Consider the following 16,439-nt stretch of genomic DNA (forward strand, 5'->3'; position numbering starts at 1 on the left):
TGTGGCCGTGGAGTTGTCTGCTTAGAGTGGCGATGGCTTTCCCACCACGGGAAACACAGGCCCGGGCTGGTTTGCGTGCGGAGGGAGGGGACCCTGCCTGGTGGGCGAGGATGGGCGAGGATGCCGCGGGGGTTCCGGCCGAGCTTGGAGCGTCCTGCTGAGGGTCTGGGCGTTCTGAGCGGCGATGATGCCCACAGATGAGGCCCACGGCTCCCTCCCCGTCAGCTGGGTGCAGCTGTGAAGTTAGGCGCTGACTGTCAGATGTCCCTATGGTGGTAGGGGAGGTAGAGGCAGGGGGGAGGAGGGAGGAGGGAGGAGGGAGGATAAGGCAGGGAGGGAGGAGGGAGGAGGGAGACAGGCGTGGAGGAGGGACCTCGCGTGGGAAGAGTGTAGCCACAGCAGGACGTCGGCCTCCCTGGGGCAGGGAGCCTTTCAGAACAGGAGTCACCTCGGCGCCGTGGGATGAGGCTCCGTCCTGGCGAGATCGCGGCTCAGCTGTCCCCGCACGTCCTGGGCTCGCAGGCTGGAGCCCGTCCTCCGATGTCAGGGTTGTCCTCCTTGTGAAGTAGGCGGATGCATCACGGACCCTGGTGTTAACCCCGTGGAGCTTCCTGTGACTCCACAGCCGTGATGCTGAGCCATGAGCACGCGGCCGTGCGGAGCGTGGCTGTGATGGTCGGCGCTCTGGGCGCAGCTCGCACTCAAGGCTGTTTGGGAAGCTGTGCCTTCTCGTCTCTGGCCTCCCCTCCCTGTAGTTTAAGGAAACAACAGGCAAAGGCGGGAAGCAGCTCATGATGGAGCGGGGGGCGGGGAGGGGGGCTGCGTGGCTGAGGGTGTCGGTGGCAGTGCCGTGGAGGGAGCATGGCCGTCTGTGGAACACGTGGACTGGACCCTGAGGCCCAGGACTGCGGAGAGCTCCTCCACCCGCTCCTCCCAGGCCCCGCGGACCCAGCCACAGACCTCACGGCCTGGAGCGTGGACGGCGCTGAGGAGTCGGACTAGTGCAGCCTCCCCATCCGCCTCCATAGGCAGCCGCCCGGGCGGGGCCGTGTCCGGTGTGGCCCCTGTCAGCCCAGAGGGAGGGGCGGGTGCAGGAGCCAGGTCAGGACGGACCCAGGGCCTTGCAGGCGGGTGTGAGGGGGCAGAGCACAGGGCAGCCAGCTCTCCTGGGCGACCGAGTGACAGTGACGATAAAGACGGTTCTGGAATGCTCTGGGGGAGGGGGTCTTGGGACCCGGCCACGTGCATTACCCGGAGCAGACGCAGAGCCGTCCTGACGTCCGTCCGTCTGTCAGTCCCGCTGCTGCTCGGTCTGTCCTCACGAGGGGCGGTCCCCTCGCACTCGCTGCACTTGCTGGGGAGGTTGAGTCCGGAGCCCTCGGCGATGGGGGAAGCGGGGGTAGTAGCTGCAGGGACGGGACCTTCTGGGGTTTACTCAGACGCATAAACAGATCAAGGTGGGGGGCAGGGCACGCTCACGGGTGGGGAGCCCGTGTCCCCGAGGGGCAGGCTTCCCGACGGGTCTGGATTAACAGGCTTTCGGTCCAAATAGCACCAGGCTCTGCGTGGAGCTTGGCGGGGGAGGGAGGGGTTTGTGTAGCGAGGACCCCGGACCCGGGGTGGCTGCCCTGCGGGAGGCGGACGCCCTGAAGCCGTGGGCAGGTCTGGGTGGGGCGGGGACGCTGGTGCGAGGCCAGGGCGGGTCAGCGGGAAGGGGGGCTGCCCACGCGCACCCCGTGCCCCGTCCCCACACGGCCCAGGTGGGTAGGACTGACAGGCCGGGGACGTGGGGACGGGGGCACGTGCCTCCTCTCGCTTTACTGCCCGGTCACGTCAGCACCTGGGAGCTTCCCTGTGCGGGGCGTGGAGTGGGCGGGCACGTGGGCGCTGAGCATGGGGCACAGTGAGCCGTGTCCACAGGAGGTGAAGCTGGGCTGGACACAGTGCAGACCTGAGGAGGGACACGTGGTGTGGTCCCGTGTTCCAGGGGGACTCGGGTCCCTGGGGACTCGGGGGGGGACGGGGACTCAGGGAGGGGACCCGGGGGACTCAGTGGTCCTGGGGAGCAGCCTCCCTTAGCTGCTGAGGGCGCAGAGCCTGCAGCTGGGGAGGCGGTCGAGCCCCTGGGTGTGTTCCCCCCGTGGGAGGAAGGGCACTCGGGGAGCACAGGGGCTGGGCTAGGTTTGCTGTCGTGAGGCCTCTCCCCGCCCCAGCACCCCAGCTCTGGGTGCACCCCATTCTCGGCCCGGGTGCTCTGGGCGCCCTCAGCACCCCCAGCCTCAGGTGCACCCCATCCTCGGCCTAGGCCCCCTCAGCCCCCGGCCCCAGCGGCTCCTGAGCCGGCAGGGAAGAGCGCGTCCCGGGAGCTCCCCGAGGCAGGCGCCAGGCCGGCTCTCATGGTTGCCAGGGGCTGGTCAGCAGCTGGGAGACTGGCTGGGCGGGCGGGCACCATCCTGCGTGTGGACGTCGCCGGGGAGACAGTCTGTGAGGGAAGGAATCCCGGGCGCCTGCCCGCGGGAGGTGTGCCTCCGCCATAAGGGACGTCCTCGCGAGGGTCCGGCGGGAGCCATTCTGTCGTTTTCTGGTCCTCGTGTGACTGGGGGAAGGGAAGGGGCTGTAGGTTCTGAAGGGTCGCTCCCCGTTCGCATGAGGACCTCAGACAGGGACCCCGAGTCCCGTGGGCCGCACACCCAGCCCGTCGGGGGAGTGGGACCTCGGATGCTTCTAGAACAGTGGTTCTCAACCTTCCTCGTGCCACAATCCTTTAATACAGTTCCTCATGTTGTGGTGACCCCCAATTTCATTGTTACAGATTGAACATAATTAAAGCATAGTGATTCATCACAAAAACAATATGTGATTATATATGTGTTTTCCAATGGTCTTAGGCGACCCCTATGAAAGGGTCGTTTGACCCCCAAAGGGGTCGCGACCCACAGGCTGAGAACCGCTGGTCCAGAAGAAAGCTTTCCGGGGACTCGCAGGAAGCGGCGGCCTCTCGTGGAGCACACGTGTATGTGGCCCTGACGTGGGGGTTGTAAGAGGAAGCGCAGCCCAGGAAGGCGTGTGCGTGTTCACCGAGGTCGCTCGGGAGCCCGTGTGTGGCCCGAAACGCGGGACGGGGGTTTTCACCAGAAAAGGCCCGAGATGGCGGCCTCCTCCTCGGGCCTCCACTGGCCAGCCCCTCTGGCCGCTGGCCCGTCCGCCCCCACCTCCCAGAGGCTGGTAAATGGCTCCTTGTTCGCAGACAATTAACAGAAGAATTGCAAAATGAGGGCTCGGTTGAAACACCGCCACAGAGCTTCCCGCACAAAGGCTGCTTTCACAGGGCCCTTCGCGTAGCTGGCCAGCAGGAAAGGGCTGCTTCTCCGCGTGATGTGGTGTGTGAGCCTCATGGTCACTGGAAAGCGAGAATCTAGAGCAGCAACGAGAAGCACGGAGAAGGGGAGACAGCAAATCGCCGGGAAAACCGGCACTTGGGGGGGGGCGGGGCGGGGGAGGCTCCAAGCCAAGCAGACCCACTCCAGGGGGTCTGTCCAAGGCGACCCCAAAGGTCCCAGAGGTCAAGGTCGTGCCCTGGGGTCTGGGACTGAGGTGGGGAGTCCAGACCAGGACCCAAGATCAGAGCTCTTCCTCCCAGAGCCCCAGATCCCCCCTAAAGTACAGCGAAGGGGAGACGGAGGGCAGGCTCGGGCTCCACTCCAAAGGGAGCTCTACTGACCGCACGGCCCTCGGGGCGCCCGGCGGGCGGATGCAGGACGCAGACCACAGATGGTAGACGGGAGGGAGGGAGGAGGGAGGGGAGGAGGGAGGGAGGAGGAAGGGAGGAGGGAGGGGAAGAAGACAGATGCTCTCACTCTTACGCTTGATCATGAACACGCCTGTTGGTCATGGGTCACAGGCGGAGGCTCGGCAAGTCCACCTTGGCCTCCGTAGAGTGATCTTATTCTCATTAAAGGCCATCTAGGCATTCAGTGGCCGTTTGTAGTTCACAGTGATTGACAGGTGAGTGAGGTTTGTACCTTTGTAAGCTTTTTGGCGGGAACACGGAACACGGTAACGCTGATGTTCATCTTATAGACGTCACCTGCCCCGACTTCGTTAGTGAGTGTGGCCCCTGCGCCCAGCGTCCTCCCGTGTCCACCACAGGGCTGTGCCCTCAGTGCCCGGCCCCGGCGGACGGCGGGCTCCGCACAGTGGGTCCCTCTTCCTGTCACTTGCACGCGATGTAAACAGTGGACAGCGGGAGCCGCGTCATCCGGCCCAGCCCCTTCCCACCCCCCCCCAAGCCAGAGCCTAAAATAGACTCACGGAGGAGCCCTGACCCCTCACGCTCGCCCTCTGGTGCAGGAAGTGCAGGAAGGGGAAGCCGGGCACGGCCTCCTCCCCACATCCCGGGTGAGGGAGCGGGTGCCCTGGTCCCCGGCCAGGCCACCCACGGGCACCGGGAAGCAGGGAGTGAGTGGCAGGTCAGAGTCCCAAACACGGAGGAGCCTGAGGCCGGGCCGCCCCGGGTGTGGCAGGGAAGGGAGGAGGCGAGGACGGGGGTGTGGCCAGGACCACGGTCGGCTGTGTGGGGAGGTGCAGGGACCTAAGGAAGCTCCTTGGGCCCCGATGGGGTCGGGGCTGAGGTGCGGGGGTCCCCGTGGGCGTCCCCCACACTGCGATGCTCGTCCCAGGGGGTCACACCCAGGAAGCTGGGGCACTGCCCCAGGGCCCCTCTCGGACCTGGGAGAGGCCCCTCTTGGACCCAGGGGAGGGCCCTCTCGGACCTGGGGAAGGGCCCGTGCGCCCACAGTGGCCTCTCGTCCGGAGCGGAGACGGCCGGCCTGGCACAGGCCCCGCAGAAGGCGGCTCCCAGGAGCGTCACCCTAAGTTCCCGCGACGGCTGGAGCCCGCCCTGCTCTGATGGTGTCCAGGTCCCCACAGCTGAGCCCAGAGCCAGGCCAGCAGCCAGGTGGGCAGTCCTTTTAGACACTCGCTACAGAACTGGGTGTCTGTCCGTCCGTCTCTGGCCTGTGGGTCCTCGAGTCCCGGGCTGAGAGTGCCCTGCCCACACTCCGCACCTGGCTCCTTGGCAGCGCCTCCTCCTGGTTGTCCTCCCGGTTGCCGCATTTGGCTCTGCCCCTGGGCCTGGGAGTCAGGATGCCTGGCAGGGAGACAGTGCTCCGAGGGTCCCTCGCCTCTGCAGCCCCTTCGCTCTGAGCCCCAGTTTTTGTCTCCCCAGAACTGTGGCCTGCCACCGCCCGACCACGGCCTCCGCTTGGCCTCCGTTCTACACGCTCCACGTGGAAATGTTGAGGCTGGAGACACACGGTGGTGTCGACTGGCTAGTGGCTTCTCTTAATGTCCCTGCTCCTTAGCCCCTCGTCCAGGGCAGAGTGTAGAACGGCTTGGGTCTCAGTCGTGCTGTTGTGACCATGGTGGTTTTAAACGTCCCCAGAATCCGTGGCCTGGAGGCCTGTCCTGGCCCTGGCATAGCCCCTGGTGGATGAGCTTCTCATCAGTGGGATGTGGGAGTTTCTGTGGGATCCCGTGAGACGTGTGGAATACCATGGGACGTGTGGGATCCGTGGGACGTGTGGGATCCATGGGACTTGTGGGATGTGTGGGATCCGTGGGACTTGTGTGATCCGTGGGACGTGTGGGATGTGTGGGATCGTGGGACGTGTGGGATGTGTGGGATCCGTGGGATGTGTGGGACGTGTGGGATCCGTGGGACGTGTGGGATCCGTGGGACTTGTGGGATCCATGGGACGTGTGGGATGTGTGGGATCTGTGGGATGTGTGGGACGTTTGGGATCCGTGGGACTTGTGGGATCCGTGGGACATGTGGGATGTGTGGGATCCGTGGGATGTGTGGGATCCGTGGGACGTGTGGGATGTGTGGGATCCCATGAGACGTGTGGGATCCGTGGGACGTGTGGGATGTGTGGGATCCCGTGGGATGTGTGGGATCCCGTGGGACGTGTGGGATCCGTGGGACATGTGGGATCCGTGGGACGTGTGGGATCCTTGGGACGTGTGGGCTGGGTGTCCCACAGGCAGCTGTGAAGGCTCTCGGCCTCTCCCCTGCATGACGGGGGCTGGGCTGGGCAGGTTGCACCTTCGGGTGAAGACACCACGGGCAACACCGTGCTCAGGTGGGAAGTGACCTGAGTGACCACCTGGGGGCATGTGGGCTGTGTGCCCTCCCATGGCTCCCACGGCGGCGCTTGTTGGGAGGTGGCCTTGCCCTTGTTGGTGACACGGCCCCGGGTTGCCGGGCCCCCCACTTAAACGGTGAGGACAGCAGCTCACGGTTCCGTGCTGAGCTCTGTGCGGGGCCGACCCCACGTGACCCTCGTGTGGCCGGCCGTCGGGGGGGACCCTGCTCCTTGCAGACCGAACAGTCTCCGCCCCCTGCCCTGTCTCCAGAGCCGCGCGGCAGCCCCGAGGCCCTCGCTCGCTCCGTGGGGATGTCCGAGAGCCCCGTGGGACCCAGACCCTCAGCACCGCCTTTCCCGCGGGCCTTCGCCGCCTCCTGCACCTCCTCCAGCAGCAGCCCCGGCTCCCGGAGGGACAGGTCAGCGGGGCAGCCGTGGCCGGGCCGTGGGAGGAGTTGCCCCTGGCTCGCGCCGTCTGACTCGTGTTCTTCCTGCGTCTGCTCTGACGCTTTGCCTCCTGAACAGCCCCGTGTCTGCCGAGCACCAGTGGGTGGACACCAGCCCCAGACCCACGCCGGCCCTGCCTGGGAGCAGCCGGCCCCCCCGGAGCCTCCTGGGCCCCAGCCAGTTCCCGGGTCCCGGCCAGGACGGGCCCAGCCCCGGGCGGCCGCACCTCCTGCCCGCCGAGCTCCCGCCCGCCTTCCACGGCCACGTGCTGCCACTGGCGGAGCCTCCCGAGGCGCCGGGCCCCGCGAGCAGCCCGGCCTTCCTGGGCTTTGGCGCAGCCCCCGGGGGAGGCAGCCTGCCCCCCGCGGAGGCCCCGGGGGCCCTGCGGGCAGCTGCAGTGACTGCGGACAATGGCTTCCTGCCCCCCTTCCTCCCGGGGGGGCCCGCGCAGCCGCCGCTCCCCGAGAAGAAGCGGGTCTCGGAGGGCGACCACTCCCTGGGCTCCGTCTCCCCAGCCTCCAGCGGCTTCTCCAGCCCCCACAGCGGGAGCACCATGAGCATCCCCTTCCCCAGCGTGCTCCCCGACTTCTCCAAGCCCCCCGAGGCGGCGGCTCCTTCTCCTGGTACGTGGGTCCCTCTGGGGGGCGGGCCCTCGGGAAGCTGGGAGCCTCTGTGCTGGGGTTGGGTGCCTCCCACCGTCCTCCCTCGGCGGCTGCGTGTCCCGGGAGCCGCCCTGCCCCTGGGAGGCAGCGTCTGCCGTGGGCGATCCCCTTCCCTCGGAACCAGGGGCCTGGAGACATAACTTTGGTTTCGAATTAAGCGAATTCGTTTCCAGGTCATTCTCCCACACTTACGAGCTCGGCCCCGGGAAGCACAGCTGGCCTTGCTTTGTGCCCGTCTGTCTGTCTGCTTTTTTTTTAAATGAAGGAAGAACTCCATTCTTTTTAAAATATATAGAGAGAGACTTTTTATTGACTCCAGAGAGGAAGGGAGAGGGGGGAGAGAGAGAAATATCAATGATGAGAGAGAATCATGGATCGGCTGCCTCCTGCACGCCCCACACTGGGGATGGAGCCCACAACCCGGGCCTGTGCCCTGACCGGGAATCGAACCCTGACCTCCCGGTTCATGGGTTGACGCTCAACCACTGAGCCACTTGGGCCGGCTGAGCCCCCATCTTTCTAAGGACGTGTTGTTGGATGTTCCCTGGACCCGACTTCCGTGTCTCACCCCCATTATTCAACAGCCCGTGCCAGACCCCCTTCAGCCCAGGGTGGGACGACCCTCAGCCCCCGGGAGGTGAGAGCTGGTGACACACAGCGCTCCTCACCGCGCCCGTTTCAACCCCGTTTTGCAGAAAACCCAGGTGAGAAGCAGGTGACGGTGAGCTTTGTGCAGGACACCTCCAAGTTCTGGTACAAGGCGGACATCTCCAGGGAGCAAGGTGCGTGCGGGCTTGGCGCCAGTGTGAGGCGGGCCGGGGGCGCGGGGCCGGGGCACGGGGGCACAGGGGCCAGGCGGGAGGGAGGACTGGAGTCCCGGGTGTCACTGCAGGGCACACCTGCGATTGTCCACAGGTAGAGGAGAGCGCTGAGTGGCAGGGGCTGGTGACAGACAGCCCATCGCTCCCACACCACCTTGTCCGGGCGCCTCGCGCAGCTCAGGAGTCCAGGCACCGTAGTGGGTTTTTGTTTTTAAATATGTTCTTATTGATGTCAGAGAGGAAGGGGGAGGGAGGGAGAGAGAGACATCCATGATGAGAGAGAATCATGGATGGGCCGCCTCCTGCACATCCCACACTGGGGATCGGGCCTGTGCCCTTGACCGGAATCGAACCCTGACCACCTGGTTCATAGGTCGACGCTCACCACTGAGCCACCCGGCCGGGCTGCATCCGTAGTTCTGAGCAGCTCGGTCAGGGGTCACTCTTAGGGGAACAAGAGTAGACGAGCTGCCGCCTGGGAGCCAAGCGGGGCCCCTGGGGGGAAAAGGCCTCCCAGCAGGACTCGTGGTCCCCAGGGCACTGCCTCCGCCCACGGGGCCCCCGGGAGGGGGGGGGGGAAGACCTCCCAGCAGGACTCGCGGTCCCCAGGGCGCTGCCTCCGCCCACGGGGCCTGCTGTCCCTGGGGAGGCTGAGTCACCGCCACGTGGGGTCACTCCAGGGCGTCCCCCAGAGAGGAGGGCATGTGACCGGCCCAGGAGCCTGGAGACGCCGCCCAGACACCGGGAATGACGTTCCCTCGCGGCTTCCTGGTGGCGGCTGAGAGGGGGTCGGGCTTCGCTCGGCGAGGGGTGGCCCCCAGCGGCCAGGCCGCTGTGCTGGGGCCTCAGCCTCGGGGTTTCCCGGAGCCGCCGGGACCAAGGGGCTGAGTGGCTGCAGACAGCCCTGCCGGCTTCCTGGCGCAGCCGTCCATCAGCAGACGGCAATGGAGAGAGCGGCTTCTCTCCGAGTCAGTGACCGTGTTGTCCTTCTCCTGGGAGCCCGCGGCCCAGACCCCTCGCGGCCTGCGCTAGCCTTCGTGGCCCCGCCGGCACCGCCACCCGCTCTGGTCGCAAGAATCCCCACGACTGTGGCCATCAGCTCCGGTGCCTCGGCCCTCGGCCGCTGGACAGACGCTGACCACAAGTGCTGACAGGCACCGTATTCTAGAATATTCCATGTGGGCCCTTCTTCCACCAGAGCAGCCTTCTAGACCAGGGGCAGGGCTGGCGGGGCCGCCCCCTCCTCTGATGGGAAACCAGGGCTCCCCAGGAAGCAGGTGGGCGTGGCCGCGGGCAGGTGACTCCCTGGTCTTGGGGTGGGATGGGGCAGGACACTGGGGGGGGCGGGCACCGCCTGTCGTCGAGTCTCCGCCGCACAGCGCAGGCCCCTTTGGGTGGAGCTCGTCTCAGAGCCGCTGCCGTGCGCCTGGTGATGTTGGAGCTGAACTCCCGTCGTTTCTAGTTTATAAGGAGGCCGTCCGACGGGCGCCCACGGGGTGGGGTGTGCCGCCCCCGGGGCCGAGCGCTGTGGCTGCTTTGTCTTAGGGTCGGGGTGCGCCTTTCCGATCGGAGCCACAGGGGAGCTTCAGGAAGAGGCAGGAGGGGCCGCCCGCCGTGGGGAGCCCAGTGGGCCCCGTGTGACGCCGGGACGTGCTCCCTGGGAGCCTCTGAGATGAACGTAAACAGCTCAGGAGGGAGCGGCTGCAGGAAGTGGATGGGACACAGCTGTCCCACGGCTGCTCTGGGCCCCGAAGGCGCCTGTGGGGGAGGGGGGCGGCCTCGGACGCACACTGACATCGCTGATGCCATTTCCTGCCCCTCACTAGTCTGTCCTTTGCCCAGAGAGGGGCCCCGTCTTCGGGGCTGGCATTTGTATTTATGCTTGAAATCCCTAGTTTTTTTCTCTCTCTCTTTTTTATTTTTTTGTAAATACTAAACCCTATAGAAGAAACTCTGAATTGTTACTAGAGAAACTCTGGCTGTGTCTGGGCAGCGTCACCCTGAGGTTACTGTCACCCCAACGCGCCCCTCTTCCTCCACCGTGAGCAGAGGACCGGGTGCCAGGCCCCAGCAGGGGAGGGGGTATTTTTAGGGAACAGTATGAGCTGAACGCCCCCGTCACCCAGGAAAGACGGAGCCCAGACGTGCCAGCTCCGCTGTCGGCTGAGTCGGTGCTGGTCCTGGGAGGACTCACCAGCGTCCAGGTGGCGCACAGCCAGCCTCTCGGGCCTGTCATGGAATTTGTAACCACTGTTGAACCCTGAGTCACACCCCAGGGCAGGTCTATGTGATGGAAAGCCCTTTCCTTCTGTGGGAAGCTGGTGCCCCCTCCCCCCCTCCCCCCCTCGCGCCCCAGGCTGTGCGCGCTGGGCCCTAGCTGCCAGGTGGGGTTGCGTGTGGGCCTCGCGGCTGCTGGTGGCTACTGGACGGGGGTCTGTGACCCAGAGGGAGGGGCCGCCTTTCACGTCTGCGTCCTCGCGGGTCATCCCGGAGACCTCCCCGAGCGGGGAGCTGGCCCTCACCCCCTGGCCCAGCGGCAAGAGGAGAAGAGGGCCTTCGGGGGGCATCACGGGGAAGCACGTGCGCCCCCAGACCCTCACCCCCCACTCCCCCTCCCCCCCCCCCCCCCAGCCATCGCCATGCTGAGGGACAAGGAGCCGGGGTCCTTCGTCGTCCGGGACAGCCACTCCTTCCGAGGTGCCTACGGCCTGGCCATGAAGGTGGCCACGCCCCCACCCTCCGTCCTGCAGCTGAACAAGAAAGGTGGGTGCCGCCCCCCACATCCTGGTTCTGTGCCTGCCCTCGGACGCGGTGCTCACAGGTGTCTTCTTAGCATTTGTCTTCTCCGGTGCATTTTGTTAAGCACGTTTCCTTGTGCGAAAGGAGCTTAATTCTTTTTTTTTTTTTTTTTTAATTAAATCTTTATTGTTCAGATTATTACATTTTTTCCTCTTTTTTCCCCCCATAACTCCCCTCCTTCCAGCTCCCACCACACCCTCCACCCTCACTCCCCACCCACTGTCCTCATCCATAGGTGCATGATTTTTGTCCAGTCACTTCCCGCATCTCCCACACCCCTTTTCCCCCCAAGAATAGTCAGTCTATTCCCTTTCTATGTCCCTGATTCTATTATAATCACCAGTTCATTCTGTACATCAGGTTATTTATTCACTTGATTCTTAGATTCATTTGTTGATAGATGCATGTTTGTTCTTCATAATTTGTATCTTTACCTTTTTCTTCTTCTTCCTCTTCTTAAAGGGTACCTTTCAGCATTTCATATAATACTGGTTTGGCGGTGATGAACTCCTTTAGCTTTTCCTTATCTGTGAAGCTCTTTATCTGACCTTCAATTCTGAATGATAGCTTTGCTGGATAAAGTAATCTTGGTTGTAGGTTCTTGGTATTCAGCACTTTGAATATTTCTTGCCATTCCCTTCTGGCCTGCAAAGTTTCTGTTGAGAAATCAGCTGACAGTCGTATGGGTATTCCCTTGTAGGTAATTGAGCCTCTTTCTCTTGCTGCTTTTAAGATTTTCTCTTTGTCTTTTGCTCTTGGCATTTTAATGATGATGTGTCTTGGTGTGGTCCTCTTTGGATTCCTTTTGTTTGGGGTTCTCTGCGCTTCTTGGACCTGTAAGTCCATTTCTTTCTCCAGATGGGGGAAGTTTTCTGCCATTATTTCTTGAAATAGGTTTTCAATATCTTGCTGTCTCTCATCTTCTGGCACTCCAATAATTCTGATATTAGTCCGCTTAAAGCTGTCCCAGAGGCTCCTTACACTATCTTCACACTTTCGGATTCTTTTTTCATTTTGCTTTTCCAATTGGGTGTTTTTTGTCGAATCTTTGGTTTGATTCTTGTGCTCCTCTGGTCTGCTATTGGGTATAATATTCTTTATTTCAGTCCGTGTATGCTTACTTTCTAATTTCTTTATCGTAGCATCGAGGGTCTCATTAGTTTTCGTGAGGCTCTGCACAAATTTATGGCAAGCCCTCAAAATTGCGATTCTTAGCTCCATATCCTCCATTTCTGTCATGTTTTTTTGTCTCCGCATCTTTTATGCTTTCTTGGTGCACCCCCTTGTGGTCTCTGTGCGCAGTCTTGTTCTAGCCAAGCCTTAATTGTTGTAGTTAACACTAGAGGGATTTGACCGCCAGGCCGACTGGCTATAGGAATCAGCTGTATGGAAAACGTCTGCCTTCTGGGGAGGCGCTAATCCAGCCTTTGCCTGAGGCGATCGGCAAATGGCTGTGCGCAGGGTTTGGGCGGGGCGGGATCAACAGGGCGGGCGGAGGGAGCAGTTATGGCCACGCTCAGTCCCCTTCCCAGAGGCTCTGCTTCTCAGAACCCCGGCAGCCGCTGCAAACCTCGGAGAGAAAGCTGCCCTCAGGTTCCAACTGATGCCGGATAATCCCGCTTCTCCCGTTTGAGTCTGGGTCCCTAGAGACTCGCCCGGATCTGGAGCCCAGAGTCTGAGACTCACTCCCGACAGAAAACGACAACCGCGCCCTCAGCCACCAGCCCGCTTTGTGCGCGCACCTCGGTACCTTTGTATTTTCCACACTGCGCCGCCTCTGAGCCTCGATTTGCTCTTCTCTTTCCTTCTAGTTGTAGAGTCTCTCTTCAGCCAGCCTTCCTGTGGTTCTGGGTGATGTCCGTTCAGTCTTTTAGTTGTATTTTTGAAATGGTTGTTTGCGGCAGCGGTCTCCGGTGTTTACCTACGCCGCCATCTTGGTCTCCTCCTGGAATTTTTCAAGGAGCTTAATTCTTTCTAAGTTTTACTTCCTTAGTGAACGGGTGGCCCTCCCACTGTCCAGGGCCCCGCCCGGTGCTCCCCTCCGTCCAGCGGGGATGTCTCCCCAGCAGGCGTCCCGCACCCCGTTTCCTTACGTAAAGGGCACACTGTGTGCATGGCGCTGCCCTGCCCCAGGACTCATGGCCTGGCGGCTGCAGGCGTAACCTTGTCCTTCTCAGGCGAGGACAGCACCTGCCTCCTGCTCAGGGGATCGAGATGGCTGCGTCCACATGTGTGTGGATGTGCCACAGAGCGGCCTCCCGGCAGCTCCTCGCTCTGATGGCAATCACCGCCTCCTCCCTCTGACCACTGCCTCCTCCCTCTGACCACTGCCTCCTCCCTCTGACCACTGCCTCCTCCCTCTGACCACCGCCTCCTCCCTCTGACCACCACCTCCTCCCTCTGGCTGCCGCCTCCTCCCTCTGACCACCACCTCCTCCCTCTGACCACCGCCTCCTCCCTCTGACCACCGCCTCCTCCCTCTGACCACTGCCTCCTCCCTCTGACAACTATCCTCCCTCTGACCACTGCCTCCTCCTTCTGACCACCGCCTCCTCCCTCTGACCACGTCTCCTCCCTCTGACCGCTGTCTCCTCCCTCTCACTGCCGCCTCCTCCCTCTGACCACCGCCTCCTCCCTCTCACCGCCGCCTCCTCCCTCTGACCATCGCCTCCTCCCTCTGACTGCCGCCTCCTCCCTCTGACCACTGCCTCTGACCACCGCCTCCTCCCTCTGACCGCTGCCCTCTCCCGCCCTCCCGCTCAGTTCTGAACTCTCTTCCTTTCTGTTAACCCTCCTCCACAGCCGGTGACTTGGCCAACGAGCTGGTCCGGCACTTCCTGGTCGAGTGCACCCCGAGGGGCGTGCGGCTCAAGGGCTGCTCCAATGAGCCCTACTTTGGTGAGTGCGGGCGGGGCCGTCACTCCCGGGAGCGTCCCTCTCAGCGTCTCCTTTAGTCCCGCTTCCCAGGCTCCGCTCTCCCCTCCGCCCACCCCTGAGTGAACCGGGTGCGAAATGGCCCTGGAAAGCCCGCTCCACGCCCAGCAAACGCAGAGCCGGGCGGCCTGGAACCACGGGGCAGCAGAGACGGGCCCTCCTCTGTGCGGGCAGCCCCGACCCCACAGGCCTGTGGGGTGGCCCTGAGCGCTGGGCCAGGCCTGAGTGCTCTCCCGCGGCCCTAGAGCCGCGTCCAGAGACGCGGGAAGGTCGCCGCCCCGACTCGCCAGTGGCTTACTCTTAGGAAGCGTGAGAACGCATGTCTGCCACGAACCCTTGCCGCTCGCACCTCCCCTCCCTGTTCGCTGACGTTGTGCACAAAGTCCCCCCACGAGGCAGCGCGTTGGCTGTGGGCTCCCCTGGGCGGGCAAATGGCGGGCGGCCTGTCGGGGGCCCCGCTGACCTTGTCTGGCCCCCCGCTGACCTTGTCTGGCCCCCGCAGGGAGCCTGACGGCCCTGGTGTGCCAGCACTCCATCACGCCCCTGGCGCTGCCCTGCAAGCTGCTCATCCCCGACAGAGGTACGTGGGGGGGGGTCATGGGGGGCATCGCCGCGGGGTCAGCCACGTGGGGTCAGGACCCACAAAGGCCCAGGGAGAGCCGGGCGGGAGGTTTTTCCCACCTGCCCTCCGAGCTGAGCCCTAGAGAAGGCTGAGTGGCTGACCAGGTCAGGGACAGGACAGGTGGCCCTGCAGCAAAGGCTCTGGCTCAGACCTGCAAATGCGGGGGCCGCCCTTCGAGCCGCTGACGTTCACCCGTGATCCCACAATCAGCGGAGCGTGGGCACTGCGGGCTCAGGGCGCTGGGCGGACGTGCTCCCTCGTGGGTGTGAGAACAGCTACGGTCACAGGCAGCAGTGCACGCGCCCACGCGTGTCCGACCCCATGTCCCAGCTCCCGTCACGGTACTTTATTCTCTTCCGTGAAGACGAGGAATCCACAGCCCAGGTCAATGTCGTTTACCTTGTGTAACTCACTAGAGGCCAGTGCCCGGAGTCGTGTTCAGGCGGGTCCCTCGGCCCGGCCTGCGGGGATCGGGCCGAAACCGGCTCTCCGACACCCCCCGAGGGGTCTGGAGTGCGAGAGGGCGGTTCTCAAGTGACGCACCCCGGAATCAAGTTCCCTCCTCTCTGGTTCCAGTGCGTCACCCGAGAACCGCAGCTGCCAAGTCACCGCAGCTCGGCAGCTCCTGCGTTGAGCACCTGCCCCCTGGTGGTCAGTGTGCGTCATAGCTACCGGTCAGACGGTCTAACACAGTGGTTCCCAAACTTATTTGGCCTACCGCCCCCTTTCCAGAAAAAATATTACTCAGTGCCCCCTGGAAATTAATTTTTTTTAAATTTTAATAGCAATTAAACAGAAAGATATATGTATTAATGTTTCTACCTTTTTCATAAAATATAGTAAAGAAAGGTGTAAATTAGAAACATTGAAGTTTGAAATTATGAAACTATTTATTGAACTCAGAATAGAAAGGTAATACAAAAAAAGTTAAAACAAATGCACCTGTGGCCATCACCGCCCCCTGGATCGCTGCAGCGCCCACCAGGGGGCGGTAGCGCCCACTTTGGGAATCACTGGTCTGACCGTTGGAAGGTTGCTTAGGCTTTTATATAGATGGATTTAGGCCCACGGTTTCCCGCCGGTGCTGCGAGGTGATGGCGCACACAGCACCTGCCTGTGGCCCGGCCTGGCCTCTTCTCCCCGAGGCTGCCCAGTGACTGGCACAGCCACCCAACAACAGCCGTCTGTGTGAAGGAATGAAGTCACACCTATTGCTCTTGACAGGGCGGCAAAATACATATTTCTTGCTGAGCCACAGAATTTTAGTCCTTCATGTGCCGTGAGATTTAAAGGCTGAAAATCGCTGCTATGAATACATTCTGAGGTTCAGAGTCAGGAAGCCCCCTGCTGGCCGGGTCCCGGCTTTTCTCAGATTGGGGGGTGGGCCTCGGCTGGACGGCATCGCCAGGAGAAGCTCCAGGCCGTCCGGGCGCTCGGTCGGGGTCTCGGGTCGTTGGAAGATCGCGCCTGGCTCAGCGTCTCAGCGCCACGGTATCTCGCCCCTTCCCGCAGACCCGCTGGAGGAGGCACCGGACAGCCCGCCCCAGACGGCGGCCAACTCCGCGGCCGAGCTGCTGAAGCAGGGCGCAGGTGGGTCTCGCTCCTCCCCCGGGCGGGCGGCGGCGGGGTTTGGGGTCCCCTCTGGTGTCTGGGGCTCCTCTCCTCTGCATGCCCGACGGTTCCTTCCACTTCGTGGCTGGAAGGCGGCCCCGTGGCTGGGAATATGCCGGGGCTCCGACGTGGCCCAGCTCGGTGGGTACGTGCCACGTCTGTGCTGAGCTTGGGGGAAATGTCATGAGACAGGAGGGGGGGACCTGCCCTTCTGGATGCCACTGAATAAGCCAACGCTGCCCCCCACCCACCCGCACCCCAGGGCGACACCCCCCCGCACCCCAGGGCGACACCCCCCACCCGGCAGCCTCCCCAGAGCCCCTTTCATAGACTTTATTTTTATAGAGCAGTGTTAGGGTTACAGCAAAATGGAGCAGAAGCCACAGGGTTCCCATAG

The 16,439-nt window shown here is 63.0% G+C and overlaps 1 protein-coding gene across 9 annotated transcripts in view; it reads left to right on the forward strand.

Annotated features, from left to right (window-relative positions):
* TNS3 (tensin 3) overlaps nt 1-16,439 on the forward strand; it is a 106,308-nt gene that overhangs the window by 81,786 nt on the left and 8,083 nt on the right. For all 9 annotated transcript variants that reach the window (XM_070424858.1, XM_070424860.1, XM_070424861.1 and 6 more), the window contains 7 exons: nt 6,418-6,565; nt 6,672-7,216; nt 7,951-8,037; nt 10,708-10,839; nt 13,678-13,773; nt 14,312-14,389; nt 15,944-16,021. In XM_070424858.1, the coding sequence (XP_070280959.1) occupies nt 6,418-6,565; nt 6,672-7,216; nt 7,951-8,037; nt 10,708-10,839; nt 13,678-13,773; nt 14,312-14,389; nt 15,944-16,021 (1,164 nt within the window). The remainder of the gene's footprint in view (nt 1-6,417; nt 6,566-6,671; nt 7,217-7,950; nt 8,038-10,707; nt 10,840-13,677; nt 13,774-14,311; nt 14,390-15,943; nt 16,022-16,439) is intronic.

The sequence above is a fragment of the Myotis yumanensis genome, unplaced genomic scaffold, assembly GCF_028538775.1.
Source record: "Myotis yumanensis isolate MYYU_CA2020_CCGP unplaced genomic scaffold, mMyoYum1.0.hap1 SCAF_9, whole genome shotgun sequence".
Classification (NCBI taxonomy): Eukaryota; Metazoa; Chordata; class Mammalia; order Chiroptera; family Vespertilionidae; genus Myotis; species Myotis yumanensis.